Source organism: Ambystoma mexicanum, chromosome 5q (assembly GCF_040938575.1).
Source record: "Ambystoma mexicanum isolate Mex_15411 chromosome 5q, UKY_AmexF1_1, whole genome shotgun sequence".
Classification (NCBI taxonomy): Eukaryota; Metazoa; Chordata; class Amphibia; order Caudata; family Ambystomatidae; genus Ambystoma; species Ambystoma mexicanum.
In genome coordinates, this window is record NC_090933.1 from 51601098 (window position 1) to 51623201 (window position 22104).

The window sequence follows — 22104 nt, forward strand, 5'->3', positions numbered from 1 at the left end:
AGAATGAGTACGGATTCCCTTAGGCTTCTTCTTTTCATGCGCCCTTTCTTGAAGTCGGTAGTCTATTTGCATGGTGAGGGTTATCATTTCAGCCAAGTTGGCCGGTCGAGGAACTTTGGAAACCTCGTCCTTCAACTCCTCAGAGAGTCCTCGGCGAAACAAAGTTAAGAGACCATCATCTGGCCATCCAACCTCTGAGGACAATTGTTTAAACTGAGTGATATAAACAAGAAGGTCCTTGTTTCCTTGGCGGAGATCAAGAAGCTTCTCTTGTGTAATAACTGAAATTTCCTGGTGACTAAACGTAGATCTCAAACTGTTTACAAATGCTGGGTAGGAATCTAATACTGCGTTACCTGACGTAACTAAAGGGGTAGCCCAAGCTAGGGCAGGACCAGATAGATGCGAGATCAAAAATCCCACCTTATCTTTATCGGTTGGGAAGAATATGGGTTTAAATGTGAATTGCACGGTTCAGCTATCCAAGAATTCCTTGAGTTTATGAGGATCCCCATCAAATCTGCCCATACTCAATGAAATTGGGGGAGTCTCAGAAAAAGCTTGGGTCACCTGTTGCCTTAATTGAGCATTCATCCTGCTTGATAGCTTGCATTTCTAGTGACATAGACTGCATAGCGGCCATTAATTGCTGCATTTGCTGCTCCATGTTATTGCCACCCGATCTTGTCAGCTATATGGCGTCGCTTACTGTAACAGTTGTAACTCCGTGAGGTTATCAATTCCCAAAAAAGGATATTTCGAAAAAACACTAACCTGATCGGATGCCAACGTGTTCAGAGCAGCAACAGCAGAAGAGAAGAATCACCCCGGAATCCCTGTTCCCCCTAGTACCGAACATAAAAGAATCAGTGAGGGGAAACGCGGACCCCAGGGAAACCCTCTGGGGAAGAAAACCCTGGAGATCTTGAATCCGCCTTCTTATAAGGACGTCAGGACTGGTTGTCTCTCAGGATGGCCCTTCTCTAATTGGCAAGTGGAAAGAGACCTACAGGACGAGAATAACAGGTAAGTATACGGAAAGCAGAATGAAGGGTAAATTGATGAGGAAAGCACAGAACTAACTTTGGAGATGACTGGAGTTAGATCCTTCGAATGGGTATTCCCGGGCAGTCGAAGGAGTGGTATTCCAAGGAAGAGGGTAACAACTAAAAAAGGGAAAAATGATAAGTGTGGTTCTAAACAAAGAAAAGAAAGACCAAATGTAGGAATTGGACTTACTTCCGATAGGCGGAGCTTCTGACTAGAGCGGAATATCAAATGGAGAGCCCTGCTTGAAGAGAGGAGGGAATTCCCTGGACTGAACGAAGGAGAGGAAGTGAGCAGGCCAAGACGAGATACAATTCTATAACAAAAATGAGTGTTAGTGAGAAAAAGATAGTTGACTAGCTGTCGATAGAATAGGGTTTGAGGTTCTGAATCGTAGCGAATTTACGGAGCATCACTTTCAGCAGAAGCGACGCGTTGAAGCGGAGTTCCGGGTTCCTTAAGAGGGATCAGATGACTGATCACGTGTTCCTGACGGCAATGTGAAACAACTAGACTGCTGGCATAGGATTCTCTTGCTATATCGGAGTTTCCTCGAATCATAGCTCCACACAAGGACCAATGCCGCCTAAGCTGCCATCGGCGAAAAGGTGTAACAGGAACTATGTTCCCTACTGACCTGCTCCCCACAAACACCATTGCCACACGCACAATACAAACCTCCAAACACATGTGACATAGACTGGATCCAGGCTTGACTATTGCAATGTACTCTTTCTAGGCACCTCCAACAGAAACCTAGAGAGGTTGCAAATCATTCAGAATAGTGCTCTCCGGGCAGCCCAAGGCATTGCCAAAAGGGAACACATCTCGGAGGCCAGAAAGCTAGCACACTGGCTCCCAATAAAAGAACGAATCATCTTCAAGACACTGACACTGACCCACAAGTGCATTCACCTCACTGCCCCTGACTACCTCTCCCAGAGGATCCACCCCGTCTCTTCTACGAGGCCAACCAGATCACCATATACTAACATGCTCTCTGTGCCATTAGTAAAAAAAGTCAGAGCGGGCGGATCCAGCTTCCCATATCTCGCACCCACGCACTGGAACGCCCTACCTCCCACAATCAGAGGCGAGTCCTCCCTCAGCACCTTCCGCAAAACCTTGAAAACAATCTTATTCACATAAGATACGTTGCACTAGTCGAATACATCTCATATATTCCTAATGCATAAACTGTACTGTAATGACATACTGTACCAACCAAAATGTCAGCTCTATGCTTTGTCGAACTCCTGTAACTAAGATTTTTGCAAGTAACAGCGCCTCAATGCCTGTGGGTTACTTGCGCGCTATATAAATATAAATAAATAAATGTGTCTGCTATTTAAGGGAACGTTCAGTGCAGCGCATTGAAAGTGCAAGTTTCAACTTCTTCCTACACTTTTATTTTAAGACCAAGCCATTCCCGGAACGGTTTCTTTTTTAAATAAAAGTATAGGAACAGTACAACCTAGCACCGCTCCTGCCCACTTCGATCACTGTGTTTGTGTCCATTCATGCAGCTAACCATTACGTTGTACAGAAACTCATTTCACTAATGTCTCACTTCAGCAGTCTACAAAAATGCTGTATTGTTGCTTATTTTATGTCTTTGGTACAAATAACCTCTGGTGACATTAAAAATATTAGTACACAATTGATAATCAAATATGTGTGTTTGCTAATCAAGAAATGTTTAATCAGCCAAATCTGTTAATCAGTTTTTGAAAACTAATGTATGCCTTGGTGGTGTATAAAACCCTTGTAACATAACCCAACACTTGATTTTGAAAATGCTAAAGATTTGCCTCATTCGTGGTACAATATTCTATAACTTTTCATGATTCAACATTTCGTGATAATTAACTTTTGCCTCCCAATCACGAGTTACCTTCCAGTCATGAGTATTTGTTAACTTCTTGATTGAAGCAGTGTGGCTTTTCCATAAGGATTGTGAAGTATGAACGATCCGCAGGACCATTTATCCATTGTAATATCTGGAGTATGATTGTAGGCCATTTTTCTTTGCTGTTATTGTAATTATTTTTCTGTCTTCCGAAATGACGAAACTCTTAAATGTACATGTCGTCATTTTCTTTGTTTTTTTTTGTATATTTTATTTGTGATAAATGGGCATTCTGTCTGTCCCACCAGCTTTTGGCAACTGCTTTGCAAGTGATGTATTTTTAGGCTTGTAACATTTGGTGTTGGCTAGCACCTCTTCTTCGCTTGCAAATTATCTACTTACCTTGTCTCAATGTACCTTCTGTTCTCAGACATGTCGTCTTACACCTGCATCACTTGCCGTGTGGCTTTTGCAGATGCAGATATTCAGCGAGCCCACTACAAGACTGATTGGCATCGGTATAACTTAAAAAGGAAAGTGGCAGACATGCCATCTGTAACAGCTGAGAACTTCCAGGAAAGAGTACTAGCACAGAGAGCGGTTGTGGAAGAGCAGAGTCGGGAGACTGCTACATACTGTGCAGCCTGTAGCAAGCGGTTCTCAACATACAATGCCTATGAAAACCACCTTAAGTCCAGAAAGCACCTGGATCTGGAGAAACGGGCTGTCCAGGCTGTGAGCAAGAAGGTAGAGCTCCTTAATGAGAAGAACCTAGAGAAGGGTCTTGAGCAGGAGCCTAAAGACCATGATGTGATGAATGCTGCCATTCAGCAAGCCATCAAGGCCCAGCCATCTATGTCTCCGAAAAAGAAGCCCATGCTTCCGAGCACAGTTGCAGGTGCTCCACTACCTGTTACTACTGGCAACCAGGAGGTGCAAGAGAAGAGCAGACCTGAAAAACCTCCCAGACAGCAGTGGTTTGAACAGCAAGCAAAGAAACTGGCAGAACAGAAAGACGATGATAATGATGGCATGGAGCAAGACGAGGATGAAGGTAAGGGAACTGCGTGCCTTTGGCAAATAAGATGGCTTATTTATTTATGTATCAAACCCCACAAAGAAGTGCTGTGCTGCTGACATGGAATAGTGATTTTATTTCTTGTGCACACTAGAAGTATGAAGCTACATCCAGAATATTGACTTTGGTACACCAACCGTCCCAATGCCCCACTTTTCTACCACCCGTGTTGTACTTGCTCTGAACCAGGGGTACTCGCAAAGGTTTTCTAGGACACCAAAATGTCGGGGCCGCATGGATCACTGGCCACTGTCCAAAACTCAATTGTTAACATATATTAACCTGGCCAAACTATACAGCATAACCTTTTCATATATACTACATTTCTCTTCACTAATTTACAAGTTATATCTCGGGTGTGTCAATTGTTGGTACAGTGGATCCTTTTTCTATGTTTCTGGTGTATCCTTAATGCAGGGGAAATTCAAGTTTCAAATTACTATGCCATACATAGTCAGTAGTCCATTATCAGTTACCAATGGCTAGTGGCCTCTGCAAATCTTTAGCCATGCTTAATGGAGGGGTGCACTCAATAGTTTTATTGGTGTAAACGGGGCCTAGACATTAAAAATTAAACCTGTAATTTTCAAATGTATAATGAACAACAATGTGCTCCGAATCCCTGTTATTTTAAAATCTTGCACGCATCCATTTTCTAATATTTTATATGATTCAATACCCTAGTGGTAATAATCAAGCACCAGACCCCTCCTGCTTCTTGCCGGCACTCTAAATATAGAGGGAGCTTTGGTTGGTTTACTGCCATCAGCACAGCAAATTCTTTTCTTTATTTCTCTTTCAAAATCTTTTAATTTAACATACTGTGGGAGATGGCATGAACACAAAAATGACATTTTAAGGAAATGAAACGCCGGGATTTACAGAATGCTGTGCACCAATTCATATTGGAAGAAGTCTTCCAGCATTCATCTCAAAAAACATAGCATCAACAGACCATGTGCCTCCTCCAAACCAGCCACCACTAGGTGCAGTGAATTCTACAGAACGCTATGTTGTTATAACTTTCTTAAGTTTCGATTGAGTTCTAAAGCCACATTGGTCTTATGAAACCTCTAACATAAATGGCAAACATGGCCTGTTTAGATGAATGCGAGTAGAAATGACAGTTGAACTTTTTTTAATTCGACTGTAAAGGCACAGCACACTTAGCTGAATTTCTACTCACATTTAGCTAAACAGTGTTTGTTTGCCATGTCTTTAGAAATAAACTCTAAAGACACACAACATTGTTGACACACAACATTGTTGGTAACTTTCCTGAGAGTGTGGTGTGACTTTCCCGCCAGTCTCATGAAAGTTATAACACCATGCCTTTTTGACAAGGGACCTGTCTGGTCTGGTGGTTAGTCAAACTCTAGCTCATTTACAAGAATGTTCTATATTTTTAAACTTCTATATTTATTTATTTTGTTAACTGTGCTGGTTTATTTGCGAACTAATTTTTTTCCAATGTTGTTGATTTCATTTTGTTGTACATTTCCGCCAGACACGAATATACTTCCAAATGTCATCCCCTTCACAACTCGACACCATCAAAACCTGTCTCTCCACCATCACCAACTGGATGACCACCCACTTTCCTAAACTGTCAACCCTTCCAGAACAGAATACCACCTGATCTGCACCCCAAAGGCACAAACCCAACCTCACCCCCTGGATCCAAGAACTCTCAGTGGACAACCCACACATATGCCTCTCCACACCTGTTAAATCCCTTGGCTTCACCATCAACCACACTTTTCTTCACACACCAAATAGCCGCTGTCACCAAAACATGCAATCGACAACTAGATCTCCTACGCAAGATCAGACATATCCTTCCTCCTGACAACTTCTGCACTGTAGTTCAAGCACTGGTTCTCTTTAAACTGGACTATGGAATTGCTCTCCTCACTGGTTTCCCCAACAACGCCCCCCCTGCAAGCCATGCAAAACGCAGAATCCAGACTCATCCTCCAAACACAAGCCAGCTAACACCTTCTACATATTCCGCTGTGCAAACTGTCATGCACACAAAAACAAGCATTTACCCATTGGGCATGGAACACCCTATATCTCCTCACGCGCACTGCATCCTCCATCGCCAATTTCAGAAAGAGCCTCAACACATACCTGTTTCCCCACAGATAAGCCTGCCCTCCTCCACTGCTATCACTTGTCTATCCCAATCTTCATGTACTTTCCTGAAAACATTTCTGTAACTTCTTTTTTCAACTCCTACCTTTTTAAATATTTGAACCATGTATGGCGCTTCGAGACTCTGAGTGGGGCAGTGCTAAACAACCATTCAAATAAATATTTAAATGTTAATAATATGCACACAATAGTTTAACTATGATTCGGTTTTCATACCACAGATTACTTATTAAGCACTTTTAGTGGTTATTTTGTTCTTTTCAGCTTTTCAGAGCCTTAATGATCACCAGCAATCTACTGGTGTGAAACACGTGTTGGCTTGCAAGTGGAAGTGGTAACCTTATTTCAAAATAAGGAATAACCCTGAAAACACCTACCCAATGATTTATGACTCATTAATTTACGATGCCCTTTCTCTTCTCCATTCTGATCTTACAATGTATACAGCTAATCACCTTTCGAGGGGATTGGGTCCTCCGACGTATTCCATATCAATGACAATAATCACCACAGCTGTGGTGCTTCGGAAAATCTTTCTGCATCGATGACGTCGATACGCTGTCCTCGAGGGCCTCCGTCGAGCTGACGTCACCGGATGTTATAAGTAGGACGCACGACGCCCTTAGCCTCAGTTCCGTTTTTTCCGCGAACGTGTTCGCTTCGGAGATCTCGCCACGCCTCGATTCTACTGAATCCTGTTCTTTCAGTTCTTCGAACCTGTTTCTTCATTGTTATTTTATGATGTCTTCGGCTTCTCCCACTCCGCAGTCCGGGTTTAAGAAGTGTCGGGTGTGCGGGGCCAAGATGTCGCTGACGGATACACACAGCGCTTGCCTCTGGTGCCTCGGGGAGGACCATGATACGGACGACTGTGTTGACTGCCAATCGCTCAAATCGAAGGCCTTGCGGGAGCGTAAGAAGAAGCTGTTGGTCGGTAAGGTGGCCAAGCCCCAGAAGTCGCGTTCCACTGGTCTTGCGACAGACGATTCGAGGGGCGACTTCGCATCGTCGTTGTGAGCCCGGGGGTTCTCGGTCTGGGAGTTGGTCCCGCCATTCCTCTACCTCTTCGGGGCACTCGCCAGGAAGCGCTGTCACAGGTCGTCTTTTCCCGTCCTCTTCCGAGGACTCCACCACTCGGCGGGTTGCTTGTCCCAACAAGCATTCCACTCCTGAGGAATGGGATTCCTTCTGAAAGGAGATGGTGGCGATTTTTCAATCGCAGGGCTCTGGTCCGTCCGCGCCGTCTGAGGACGCAGGTCGTGGCCGTGCTAGAGACACCGCTCGTCCGCCTTCGGGCATGAGCAGTTGTCGCGACCACCGGGCGCCTTCGAGGTCCTGGTCGGACAAGGATGATCGCTCTAGACATGCCCGTTCCAGGTCCCGGTCCTCGACGCCATCGAGACCGCGACACTCTGTGAAATCTTCGAGGAAGACATCGAGGCCGGCAGCGCCGAGGTAATCGACAGACTCTCTTGAGCCCCGCATCCGAGGAAGTCATCGATGCCATCGGCGCCCAGGCTGTCGAGAGACACGCTTGGGGCTCCGCCCTCGAGGCCTGCGTCGACGCCGTGCTTGACGTCGACACCGATTCCGTCGACGCCTTTCGAGGCGGTCTTGTCGCAGGTACCCCGTGGCACGGTGGCACCCCCCAGAAAGGTGTCTTTGTGCCTTTTTCTGTACCCTCCTTCCAGCCTCTGGATCATATTTCAGAGGTGAATGAGGGGTCTGAGGAAGGTGTGGTTCCTGATGACATTGTTTCTGGTCATAGTCAACTTGAGGACCTGCGTCAGTCGCTGCACGACGCCAGTGGTCTAGACACCTCTCCGGAGGTGGAGTTTGATAGGCTGGAGCCTGGCACGCATGCCGAATCCTCATACCGGCGCCTCATGTCGAGGGTCACGGAATACCTGGGGTGGTCTGCCTGATATCCTGAACCAAGGTCCTCCAACTGACCCGGTGCTGCCTTTCCATATGGCCTTACAGAGAAGGGTGGCTGAGGCTTGGACTTCTCCGGAGAGTCTCCCGGCAGTGAGCAAGTCCTTGCCGAAGAAATATCGTCCAGCTAGTGGCTACCCCTGCTACTTGACCACGCACCCTAATCCGGAGAGTTTGGTGGTGCAGGCGACTACGGCCCCAGCAAAGCAGGCGTCGTACCCTACCATCCCTCCTGATAGGGACGACAAACGTTTTAACGGCTGGGCGAAGAAGGTGTTTTTTTCTGGGGGTATGGCGCTTCAGGCTGCCAACTCCGTTTGTGCCTTGTCTCGTTTCACGCACACTCTGTGGAACTGTATTTCATTAGCGGCTGATCATATTCCCGAAGGGGAAGAGCGGGATGGTTTCCTTGCTATCACGCAGGATGGCAAGGATGCCATGTGTGAATCCGTTCAGTAGGGTCTGGACATGGTTGATTACGTCAGCCGGTCCATGGCGGCGAGCACCGTAATACGCAGGTTTGGGTGGTTGCGGAAGTCGGGTTTTGCTCCTGATGTGCAAGCCCGGCTCCTCAACATGCCCTTTGATGCTGAACATCTTTTTGGCAGCAAGGCTGATGAAATTCTTGAGAGGTTGCAGACCTCCAAAGTTGTAGCAAAGTCGTTGGGCGCTGCAGTTCGCCAACCTCCGCCTTTTCGTCCTAGGGGACAGCAATGGAGGAGAGGTTCCTTTCGATATTACTCGTCCTTTAGTAAATCGAGAGGAGCTGCTAGTCAGAGGGGCAATCGTAGGAGTGCCAGAGGTGGAAAACAGGGTACTTGAGGTGCCAAGGCTGCTCAAGCAGTTGCCTCTTTGCCCTCAGGCACTGCCGCAGCCGCTTCAGCTCAGTCATGAGGCCCATGCTTTCCTGGTTGGGGGAAGGCTGGCGCAGCATCTTGTAGAATGGCGTGCCATTACTTCAAATGTGTGGGTTCTGGAGATCATAGCCCATGGCTACTGTCTTCCTTTCCGGCAGAGGCCTCACGACAATCCACCAGGAAATCTCTCTTTGAAGAGTCTGGATCCGCTCCTTGCGCAGGAGATACAATCCCTGCTGGAGAAAGGCGCCATAGAACTGGTGCCTGTAGCGGAGAGGAACAAGGGATGGTATTTCCCTTATTTTTTTATTTCGAAGAAAGACGGGGGATTGAGACCCATCATGGACTTGCACGCTTTGAACAAGCTCCTCAGGAAGGACAAGTTCAAGATGGTTACTCTTTCTCAAATCCTGCAGGCCCTTCAACTTCAGGACCGTTGGTGTCTCTAGACCTCAAGGACGCTTATTTTCATGTGCCGATTCATCCTAAGCACAAGAAGTACCTGAGGTTCGCGGTTGGCGACTCGCACTTTCAGTTTCGGGTCCTGCTGTTCGGATTGACCTCCGCCCCGAGGGTCTTCACCAAGCTCATGGTTGTGGTGGCAACGTATCTCGGGAAAGGGGGATTCACGTCTACCCCTTCCTGGACAATTGGTTGATCAGGGCGCGCTCTCCCGAGCAAGTCCTGGACCATCTGTCCGTCACCTGCCACTCCCTTCACAAGCTGGGCTTCTCCCTCAACTTAAAGAAGTCCCACTTGACGCCAACTCACCAGCTCCAGTACATCGTAGCAGTGCTCGACACGCCCCTGGGGCAGTGTTTTCTGCCCCAGGTGAGGGCTCATCACATTCAGCAGATGGTGCACAAGTTTCAACATGCCCAGAGTCTCCCAGCGTTCGAGATCTTGAGATTGCTCGGCCTCATGGTATCCTGCATTCTTCTGGTGCCCGAGGCCAGGTTGCGGATGAGATCTCTGCAATGGGCACTCAAGCTCCAGTGGTCGCAGTCCTCCGGCAGGATGTCGGACCCCATTCAGGTGCCGCCCTCGGTCGCCCGGGACCTCCTGTGGTGGGCCGTCGAAGGCAATCTGATGTGGGGGGGCTCTGTTTTGGCTACCCTGGCCGGAGGTGACGATCGTGACAGACGCGTCCCTCACGGGATCGGGAGCTCATGCCAACGAGCTGACAGTCAGCGGTCGTTGGTCTCCGTCAGAGTCCAGACTCCCTATCAATCTGTTGGAGCTGCGGGCCGTCAGGCTTGCCCTGCAGGCTTTTCTGCTGACTGTGCGAGGAAAGAATGTCCTGATTCTGACGGACGACACAGTGGCCATGCACTACCTCAACAAAAAGGGGGTGCAGGGTCACTTCCTCTGTGCAGGGAGGCAATGCAGCTCTGGTTCTGGGCCATCCAGCAGGAAATTTCGATCTCGGCAGTTCATCTGGCCGGAGATGAAAATGAGACGGCAGACGCTCTGAGCAGGCAGAGCGCGATCTCTCACGAGTGGGAGTTGGCTCAGGAGATTCTCTTGGAGATCTTCGTCCTTTGGGGGACCCCTCAAGTGGATCTCTTCGCCTCCAGTGTCAACCGGAAGTGCAAAAGGTTCTGCTGCTGGGAATTTCCTCCAAGAGGAGCCTTAGGAGACCCGTTTGTGGTGGAGTGGTCCTTCCCACTGCTGTACGCGTTTCCTCCATCCCGCAAGTGCTGCGGAGGTTCGGTTCCCAGATGACGCTCATTGCTCTGGCATGGGCCCGGAGGACGTGGTAACCGGACCTTCTCGACTTGTCCATCTGCCCTCCACGTCGTCTTCCCTACCGAGACGATCTGCTCTCACGGGAGGGGGGTCAGGTTCTCCATCCAGAGGTTGGATCCCTCAACCTTCACGCTTGGCTTCTGAAAGGTTGAGGTATAAGGATTGGGACCTCCTCGAAGACGTGATGGAGGTGTTGCTTTCAGCCAGACGGCCGGCAACAAAGTCCCTGTACCGTTGCCGTTGGAGAAAGTTCTGCGACTGGTGCAGGGTTAAGAATGTGGATCCTCTTTTCATGCGACATTCCTGCAGTTCTGTCTTTTTTGCTTTCTTTAGCCCACAGGGGCTTGCAAGTGGGTACCATTAAATGTTACCTGGCAGCGCTGTCCATATTTAAGCACTCGTCTGAGGAGTGTTCTTATTTTAAAATTCCTTTAATTTCTCAGTTTCTGAAAGGGTTCACTAATGTGTTCCCCGTCACCTTTCCAGGTGCCCGGTTGGGATTTGAACCTTGTTCTCAAGTTTCTAATGGGTGCTCCTTTTGAGCCTTTACATTCTTGTCCTTTGAGACTGTTAACCCTTAAAACTGTATTTTTAGTTGCGGTCACATCCGCGCGCAGAGTGAGTGAGTTACAGGCACTTTCAGTTAAGCCATCCTTCACTGTGTTTTATAAGGACAGGGTTGTCCTTGGAGATCGTCCTTCCTTTCTTCCGAAGGTGGTGCAGAATTTCATTTAAGCCAGAAGGTTATTCTTCCGGCATTTTATCCTTCTCCACATCCTGGTAAGGAAGAGGAGAGGCTCCATAGGCTGGATCCTAGGAGAGCTTAAAGCTTCTACATTTCACGCATGTCCCGAGTCAGAGTGGACGATCAGCTCTTTATTGGTTATGCTGGAAGGTGTTTGGGACAAGCTGTTACTAAGCAGACTTTGTCTCGATGGATTATCTTGGCAATTTCTGAATGTTACTGCTTGGCGGGTAAGGACCCTCCGGTAGGCTTACGGGCCCATTCTACTAGGGGTATGGCTGCCTCTACTGCCCTGCAGAGGGGTGTTCCTATTCGTAACATCTGTGATGCAGCCACTTGGGCTTCGGTCCATACTTTTGTACGTCACTCACTACTCCCTAGATTCTATCCATGGGAATAATCTGGCCTTTGGCAAGGCAGTCCTTTAGTCTGCAATTTGATTGGGCATTCTAAATTTGTATATTCTAAATTCTTTTCCCGCCTCCTTACGTTGGTACTGCTTTGGGAGTCTATCATAGATATGGAGTACGTCGGAGGATCCAATCCCCTCGAAGAACAAGTTACTCGCTTACCTGGTAACGTTCTTTCGATGGGATGGTCCGACGACGTATTCCATATCGCTCCCTCCCTGCCTACCCCGCTACAGAATTTCTTAGGCTTTTGCAGCTTACGTTTCCACAAGGCTTTCAGTGGTCATACTGGCAGTAGATTGGTGCCACACGTTCTGGGAAAAAACTACAACTGAGGCTACGTGCGTCATGTGTCCTACTTATAACATCTGATGACGTCGGCTCGACGGAGGCACTCGAGGACAGCGTATCGATGTTATCGACGCAGGACGCAGACGCCGATTTTCCGAAGCAGCACAGCTGTGGTGATTGTCATAGATATGGAATATGTCGTCGGACCATCCCATCGAAAGAACGTTACCAGGTAAGAGAGTAACTTGTTCTTCTCTGGCAAAGGTTAGAGCAGGGTTACACGTATGGCCAGTGGGCCACTTGCGGCCCATAATTCCCTTTGCTGTGACCCCCTAAGCCCCCAGCCTCCCAATTCCCTATCTGTGCTCCAAGACATGGCACTATAGCAATTGAGCTGATAGGAGCTTGCTTCCTGATTTCAGAGCTTCTCTGCTAAACCTTGGAGGTGCTGGTTATTTTACCATTAACTTCGAATGCAGGATCAATGCTCACGTCTGATAGCCTTGTTGGTAAGTGGGATCCGCTAACAACTATTTACAATATAAATATATATCCCAAGAGAGGGGAATACAAATAATTGAAAAAATAAGCATTTAAAAAGCCTGGTTGTTTGGCTTTCACATTTAAATTTTTGGCTTGATGTCAATTTTCGTTTGAAAATAGATGCACTTCAGGTGCAGGTGCTACCCTCGTATGCACGAACAGGCTCAAATACCACAGTAATGCCATCAAGTGCCATTTAGTGTCTTGCATGCATCGTGTAGTCACAAAATATACTGGGCAGCTTCACATGTCTAGTCGCTGCCATCATATGCAATGCGAAGCCTCAAATGCCACAGTAATACAAGTTAATGTCTTATGTATAGTATAGTCATCATATGTAAGATGCAGTCCTCTCATGGCCAATTGATGTCATCATGTGCAAAGTCCAGCCTCAAACGGTTCAGTCATAACATCCAATTCCAGTTAATGACTTGGATGCATACTATATATCTGACTGCAACATTTGCACTTGCCACTAGCCGTTGGCTAGTGAAATTTGACTCTTGGCGAGTAAGAAATGGTGTGCTGTGTGTGTATATATAAAATTGAGGTTTTGATTGACTTTTTCATTGCTGGCTAGTAGCTTGCAACTTGATTTCCTTGCCCCCTTGTATAGATAACATACAGAAGTACTATACAGGCTCTCCTATTCTAAACAGAGGCTCACATGCCACAGTAATGCTCCTGAGGGCAGTTAATTCCTCATATGCATGGCACTGGGTCAACTTCCTTTAAGTTACTAATATATATATATATTTTTTTTTTTACCCCGCCAGGTTTTGGTGAAAGGTACCAGCTCACAATTCCCAATACTTTGGCACAGTTTGATTTTTCAAAATTCTTCCTTCTGGGGGCACGCACAAACCTCTTGATATTTGCAACTCATGTAAAAGTAAAGTCGGGCCTCACAAAATATACTCCACCAGTAGCATAGTCGAGTAGTTTTTATGAAGGTTGAGTGCTATTTACATGGTACTTGACGTTGCTGGAGAGTACGATGAAATTCTGGGATGTTTGAATCTTTTATTTGAAATGTACTGCAAACATACCTTGTTAGCAGTAAGCACCTGATAAACATTTCACTGTGTGTGGCTATCCTCTGGGCGGCAGCAGTGCAGCAAGTGGGTTTATGGTGATATGCACCCTTTCACAGAAAGTGCTGGAAACCTTTTTGTCACCATGCAGTTCTAGTAGAATTTTGAATAATTTGTATGTGTAATGAACCAAAATTTCTTGGGCTGAACCACCAAACCTAGCATGCTGTGGTATTAAAATCATGTCTTGTTAAATCACTATCACTTGCTCAATGTGCTTTTAAGAATAACAAATAGTTTTTCAGGACATGGAACCCCCAGTGTCCTTAAAACATATTGTTCAAGTTGATCTAGCTCGTGCTGAATTATCTACAAGATTCTCATTGATCATTTACTTTAAGGCCCATTGAGCCTTAATTACTACCAGTACTGCAGGATCAAGACGGTTATCCACTGTTTCTGACATTCAGCCCTGTTGTCCCATTCTGTTAGCCCTTTGCCGCATGGAGTTATTCTCCAGAATACAAGTTGCTGGATTGCTCTACGTTGCCTCTTGTTAAACTCCTCAAACACGAAAGTCCTCTTTCTCCATGCCTCCAATGCCAACCTCACTCTGATCTATATCCCCCGTACATCTTTACCCCCTTGCAACGTTGGGGTTCCCAATGACAACATCCTGAAACTCTACCAGTTCATCGTGGTCGCTGTGGCTGCAGCCACAATCAACCTCCTAAAGATTGAAAAGAAATCTGCCTATGCCTCACACTAGCTATTCGCTATTCTCTTGTGCTCAGCAAAGAGAACTACTGCATGAACCAACTTGTTCTACCATTTTTCTCTTTTGCTCCCCTCCACAAAATCCTCTTGTTTGGGACACACACCATTATTAACCTAACCAGGTCCTCTCCCCACCTCCACCTAGCATCACCATTCTAGATGGCTCTCCATGCAAAATCCCCTTCCGTATTCCTGCTTGCAGTCTATAAATCCATCTATGGACTTCTCCACCATTATCTTGCTGAATGCATCTCACTGTACTCTCCTTCTCATTTAGTCGCCTTTACCACTTGTGTTTCCTCAAACTTGTGCTCCTTTTCCCTGTTTGCCACACTTGACTGGAATCCTCCCCCCTTTTGTAAATCAGAGCCACCTTGTGAACCTATCCAAAATGAGGCTTAAACTCAAGTTGCAAACAGTAGATTGATTCCCTCAAACCTCCTTTCCTAAAGAACTGCCCAACCCACCTCCCCTGCATTCTGCCCGCAGGACTTCTCTATGTAATTTGTAAATGCTAAAAAACTGGCCTTGGGCTCTCAATATCAAAAATGTCCTCCACTCTGTCTCTGGTTTATGTTCCTATTCTTAGATTTGCACCACCCGGTTTACATTATTCAGTCCAAAAATGTTTGTTTGTAAAGGCCAGCTTATCCTAGGACTGCCTCTGCTTTATCATTGCCTACTTTGCAAAGCCATTTCTATTCAAGATGATACCCTGTTCTTAAATAAAACAAATGCAAATAATGTATGGTAAGAAAGCCTTTCGCTTTGATGAGGATGCACCCAGGTGTGAGCACCCCACTTAAGTGTCGAGTAATCAAATGTAAGGTTCTGGTATCCTTTCACTCTCAGGAGAGGCTGTGATGGATCCCTACAGGCCCCTCGCTCTGACAGTCCACAGAGGCCACCAATATCTATCTGATCTACTGAAATTTGCCCAGAGATTGTGGTATCCCTCTGGTAAAATTGCCTTTTCTTTTAAAGCCAAAGTTATCTGGAATAATGTGGTGTCCTTCAATAACATCATAACCCTCAGTATCAAGCACTATATAAAAATATCTATCATTGTATGTGGAGCAGCTGCTTTGAGTGCGCAGTCTCACACGAGCAAGCACCCAACACCTGTTTAACTTGGCAGAGAGATTAAGAGATGCCACTTAGTGTAACTGAACTTCAAATTTACCAGCACGTTTTAGCCCTCCAGTGATAGTTGAACGAAATGTCCATGCCACTCAGACGAACAACAGTATTATGAAGGAGCTTCCGTTTGAACAGCTACCTCAGTACCCTTGCTGTAGGCATTTGGAAGGTAGTACTGGTTCTGGTAGGCTTACCTTTTACAGAAAACGAGTTCAAAAGCAAGTGGATGAGCCATGTTATGACCCAGACACACACCCCCAAATCAGAAGGAATTTCCCACTCCACAGATTATTCTGTGCTCTTTGTGAATAGTTCATTAGAAAATATTATCTTAAACTAGCCCAAGGCATCTCTAAAGAAAACTATGGTTCAAATACTGCCCAGCAGGAAATGCCTCATGGAATTAATTACTTCACAAGGGATTCTGAAAGACATTGATGATTGCTCTTTTTTTCTCTTTTTTTCAATTTTTTTTTAACAGTTCTCAGAACTCCTGTCTGACCTATACAGATTGAAATCTCTCAACAGATTTGATATTGTTTGTTTGCTCCAGTGTAACTAGGGAAAACTGTAATCATCCAGGGCCACTTGCTACAACTATATTTGGGACTTTACACTGATTAATAGGAAATAGTGAAGGGATGGATACCAAGGGGCCGACTGTTGGAGGCCAGTCAGTGAAGTGGTTTAAATATAGTAGGTAGGCAACGATCAGGTTTTCGCATAGGGAGCCATCCCAGCGGACCAAAGAGCCAAGAATTGCAGGTGGTCAATTGCAAGTATATCTCTAATTTTATCCTAAAACATTTTACGAGAGTGTGGTTTGAAAAGACATTTTACTAGCTTGATGGCTTTAGTCAAAACAAATGCAGTAGAGCTTTGAGACTTCCTCCACCCCCCTGCTACCTATGACATGAACTGTTTGAGAAAGAGTGGTCAAGTGAGGTGCCTGCTGTATAATTGTAAGCAAGAGTGCGTTATATCTGCTTAACCACTTTTGTCTCCCCACTTTACTTGCACAGATGTTGCCTTTGCTTATTTGAATTGTCTATTACTAGTTTAATTGTAAAGTGCGTAGCAGTCTCCCTTTAAGATTGCTACTACTGTGTACATGTCTCCCTGCCTCTCTTGCTTTGTGTGTGTATAATATATAGCTAGATAAGTGTTTTGTAGTGCAAAGTACTTTGACCTTTTACCAGCATATTTGTTAATCTTTATGGAATTCTATTACTTGGCTGCTTCTACGTGTTGGTAACTGTACTGGGACAAGGCATCCCACTTCTAGGCCCAACTGACCGCGATCTGAAGGATGTTTTCTGGTCCCTTGAGTTCCCAAAGGACCACCAAACATTCTTCAGCTCGAGGTCTGTAGTAGGAAGAAGGATAGACGATCCTCTATTCAACCCCAGTCTCTACTCATTAAAAAGAGGCAGGTTCCCTTTAAACAGAAAACAGATTAAAGGAAACAGTACAGCAGCCCAGACAATTGGTCTGCTATTTTGTTTCCCCAGTAGCTCTGCCTGAGGAAAATCCTCATAAGAGCCCACACAACTCCTGAAAATACCATCTATTTTGAGGGAAAGAAAACAAATCTCGATCAAGTTAAATTGTATCGAGCATTCGACTCTTGAACTGACAAGCGTTGCAAGAGATGAAATGTTACACTTGTACCACACTGAACCCTTGCTAAAGGAAACCAATCCAACTTGCATGTCTCCATGTTTCTCGAGGGTTTCCAGGTTGAAAAAACTACAAGTTGGACTTAACAAGAGCACGCCGAAAGCAGCAGGCAACCTCAGCAGTGTGCTCGGAGAGGTGGGAGAAAATGCATATCTGTACCAAAATGGTGACTGGCCCTTCAATGGTTTTAGGCCAGCCCTGAAAGATCACCTCATTGGAGCACAGGACCCAATCGGGGAACATCCCAAACACCTTCACGCAGCTATGTGGTATACTCTGGAACCCCAAACTAAGGGAGGAGCACACACCAGATAAAAAGAAGCCAGCTCAAGCATCCTTGTCAGTTCTCGGAAGAGCTAGGGGGGTTGCAGATCTGGGAGACCCAACGTCAGGAGATCTTACAAGTAATAAACATAAGTAAAGTTAACAACAAATCGGCATGCATGTCAAATCAAAAATATAAAGCAAAACAATTCTGTATGCCTGGGATATCTGGGACGCCTTCTGTCAAATTGATAGCAGAGACAACATGCAAAAGGTACTAATAATAACAACATGGTTAACACACACCCCAAAACCTTTCTCGCAACTCGCCTCTCTTAAACCCTAGCCCTCCTATACACTTTATGAAATATGCTGAAATAAATACAATTTTGTGCTGACAATGTTGCTTTTTTTATGCCGCAAAATGTTCAATTTCATGCTGCAATATATTGGAGACTCGATCTTTAGCCACTGTTTTTGCATCGATAGTCCTCTTTAGTAGTACCCTTGGGCAACTGGTTGCCTAGTACATGTCCACCAAAATCAACGGTTCTCTAAGAAGTGGAGAGGCAACGGGATCAATAATGTGAATACCCATCCTCTCAGAAGATGTTCCCACCACTGAAATTGGGCATAGAAATCCTAATAACTTGTGTGCCGAAGTCCCCAACCTAACCTTGGGGAATGACAGTGGGGTGGTCAAATGGGAAGGCCCCCCCTGCGCTGGTGGATGCTTTTCCCATAGGAAGTATACAAGCTATTCCCCTCACCACCCCTCTCGCCCCGCCCTAACACAGGGGCAGCCACATGTGCACCACCCCACTTACAACAACCCATGACGATAAGGGGTCCACTACAAACTCCTTGGGACTATCTGTAATCATAAAACTAGCATTCCCATAGAGCTACTCCAGCCCTCTAGCTGACCTAAACTACCAGCATAATAATTGGCACCTTTCCCTTCAAGGAAACAAAGTTACAGCATCTTCAATTCACCTGTCAGTGGGGAAATATATATTTGTTTCCTCTCCACCACTGCCAGAGGAAACATTAATGAGAATGTCAGACAGTTGCAGACCACTGGACGTCCAGCAGATACAAAGTTGCTTTTAATAAACAAAGAGAATGAAATGGAATGAACACATCCTTATCGTGAGAGGGACAGAACAAATGAGCACCTCTTTATTATGAGTGTTGCAGGATTACAGAGTTACAATTTTCCCTCGACAAAAGCTTTACCTTGACAACAAACAGCTTCTCTGGCTTACTGTAGGTTTTCATGGCTTTTAATTTACATTCTTGAAAACCAGAGGGCCACAATTCAGATCTGAGAACTAGCAATGTCAGCAAGGCTCCAAGGGGCTGGGAAAGAAAACTACACAAGTCCAGAGCAGCTTTAGGATTAAAGATGGTGCTAGGCCTTCATATAAACGCAGGCAAACCACCTTCCAGCACACATGCCTGTAGGCACACGGCCCATTCAAAGAACAGAACAACCTTCGCTACACGTGCGCATTGAATGTCTCTGTGCACCATCCAAGGGGTGAAAGAACCAGGCTAAATAAACCAGCCTGCAGAGTCAGGAAGTGTTGGGTGTTCAATTAGGAGCTGGGAGAAGGTGTTTGTAAGAGATTGATGAGTCAGAAGTTTTTTGAGAGGAGAGCTGTAAGTAGATTGTTGAGGAGAGAGAAAGTTAAAGTAGAGTGGGAAAGTTACACTAAGGAGGTGTTTGGAAAATGTTTCCACCTCGTGAGGGTTCTACTGAGGAGTTTGAGGGAGGAAAGTAAAATAAGGAGAAGATGGTATTAAGGATGTTGAAAGGGGAATTTTTGCCATCTGTGAAAAGACTTAATCAGGAGGCGAGAGGGATACAATTGTTACCATCTTACGAGAAGGAACAGAATGCGCTCGAGGAGGAGATGGAGTGGCAGGACACGAGGAGGAGAGGGAGCAGGTATACATACTAGTCGGAGACCAGGGTGGTTCTGGTGGAGGAAGGAATAGGACTGAGTAATTACAACCTCGCTAAGGGCCAGCAAAACTATGCTAAAGGTAGACAGGAGGGGTAAACTATGGGTTTAGGTCCCTAGAACACTGATGTGGTCAGGTGACGGAGTGCATCCCCAAAGCCCTGGGACAGCAGATGTTTGTTGGGGAAGATTCACCTGTGCATCCGACTGCTTGTGTAGAACCTAAGACTTTGATAGACTGATGACCCTTTGACTTCAGAAGCTCCCTCCTGACAACGACCTGTGTAATCCATTGGAAATTAGAGTGACTCCAGGAATAGCCCAAACATCCTGGACAAGGTACAACGGCTGTTGACCATGGACATGGCCAAGGTGAGGTCCATCAAGTCCCTACTCGGCATGATTTCATCGTGCATCTCCCTCGTGCGCCTATGCAGGTTGTGGATGCGACCACTGCAGGAGTTCCTTGACGCCCATTGGATGCAAGCAGCGGGCAGTTTCGAAGACCAGATCTCCCTCAACGAGACATTCCGCCAAGCAATCCGGTGGTGGGGCAACTGCGCACCTCTAGTGGCGGGTATGGACTTCCAGACCCCGACACATCAGGAGACGGTGATGACGGACGCCTCCCTGGAAGGATGGGGAGCGCACACCGGAGATCTCCATGCAAGAGGCCTTTGGGTCGCTACACATCAACTTCCTGAAGTTCTGAGCCGTGTTCTGGGCCCTCAGGTCGTTCCTCCCGTCCCTCAAGGGCAAGGTGGTGAGGGTCTTCACCAACAACACCACCACGATGTCCTACATCTGGAAGCAAGTGGGCACCAGATCCACAGCCCTATCCAAGGAAGCGCAGGATCTGTGGCCCTGGGCCGTTGCCCAGGGGATGTTCCTGGTACCCTTCCACCTGGCAGGAGTAAAGAACTCGCTCAGCAGGGAGCTGCGCTCCTGTCACGAGTGGGAACTCCGGCAGGATCAAGTGGATCTACTATTCCGACGATGGGGGCAACCCCCAGATGGATCTATTCGCGACGGCGACGAACACCAAGTGCCGTAGGTTCGCCGGCAGGTTTCCCCAGCCGGGGAGCATGGGCGATGCATTATCCTTCCCCTGGGACGGCCTGTTCCTTTATGCGTTCCCACCGTTGCCGTTGCTTCTGCGACTCGTCAGTCAACTCAGACGGTCCCGGTGCAGGATGATCCTCGTCGCACTGGCGTGGCCGAGGCAGATATGGTTCCCGGACCTTCTGGACTGGTCAGTGTCCCCTCCCCACCCACTCTTCAGTCAAACTACCGACGGACGCAGGTCTTCTCGCCAGGGAAGGAGGCTCCATCCTACATCACGACCCGGGATCGCTGAAGCTGCAGACCTGGCTCCTGTAGCACTAGAGTTCGGAGGCTACGATATCCCGGCGGACTGCAAGGAGGTCTTTGCAAAGGCCAGGGCGTCCTCGACTCTTAAGTGCTATGGACATAAGTGGAAGAGGTTCTCTGTCTGGTGCCGTGCACAGAAGATCAACCCTCTACGGATCACGGCCCCTCAAGTGCTGCCTTACTTGCTATCGCTGGCCAAGGCGGGGCTGGCGCATATCTCCATCAAGATCCATCCGGCGGCTATCTCCCGCTACGCCAGAACTCTGGGGCGGTTGTCGCTGTGGTCGCACCGCCTAGTGAAGGAGTTCATGAATGGACTGTTCCGCTCATTCCCGCCGGTGAAGGCCCTGGCGTGGGAGCTCAACGTGGTGCTGACCAGACTCATGGGCCCTCCATTCGAGCCTCTGCATTCGGCACCGTTGAAGTTCCTGTCGTGGAAAACAGCGTTTCTTGTGGCCATCACGTCTGCACGACGAGTGGGAGAGATCCAAGCCCTCTCCTGTAAACCTGCATACCTGATATTACACAAGACGAGGGTAGTGCTGAGGACGCACTCCTCCTTCATGCCCGAGGTGGCGTCGGACTTCTATCTCAAGGAGCCCTTGGTGTTGCCTATTTTCTTCCCTTCGCCTTCGTTGCCGGCTGAGAGGACTTTGCACTCGCTGGATGTGGCTAGAGTGCTGAAGTTCTACGTGGACCGCACAAAGAGTTTTCGGAAGACATCACAGCTTTTTGTGAATTTTGGACGTGTGAACCAGTGGAAGGCCCTAGCAAAGGCTTCCATTTCCAGATGGCTGTCCGGCTGCATCATGCACTGTCACTGGTTGGCAAACCGACCGTTGCCCGGCCGTCCGAGAGCCCACTCGACCAGAGCGATTGCTGCTACCACGGCCTTCCTGTCTGGTATGACCCTGCTGGACATATGCAGGGCTGCTACATGGAGGTCGACACACACCTTCACGAGATTCTACTGCGTCGACCGGGATTCCAGGGAGGAGTCCAGAGTCGGCCAGGCAGTGCTGCGCAACCTGTCCGCTTGAAGGTGAGCCTGGTGAGGAGGTGAGAGATGCTTAATGTTGAGCCTTGCCACCTCCATGGTTGTGCATGTGTGTACTGCTATGTATTCTTGTATTCATAAGCATGTGAATCCATGCCAGACCCCATGCTGGAGAAGGAACAAGTACTTACCTGTAACTGTTGTTCTCCA

At 47.1% G+C, this 22104-nt stretch overlaps 1 protein-coding gene across 1 annotated transcript in view; it reads left to right on the forward strand.

The window, feature by feature from the left end:
- ZNF622 (zinc finger protein 622) overlaps window positions 1-22104 on the forward strand; it is a 275145-nt gene that overhangs the window by 51610 nt on the left and 201431 nt on the right. The window contains exon 2 of the mRNA XM_069620502.1: window positions 3327-3950. Within this exon, the coding sequence (XP_069476603.1) occupies window positions 3329-3950 (622 nt within the window). The 5' untranslated portion in view covers window positions 3327-3328. The remainder of the gene's footprint in view (window positions 1-3326; window positions 3951-22104) is intronic.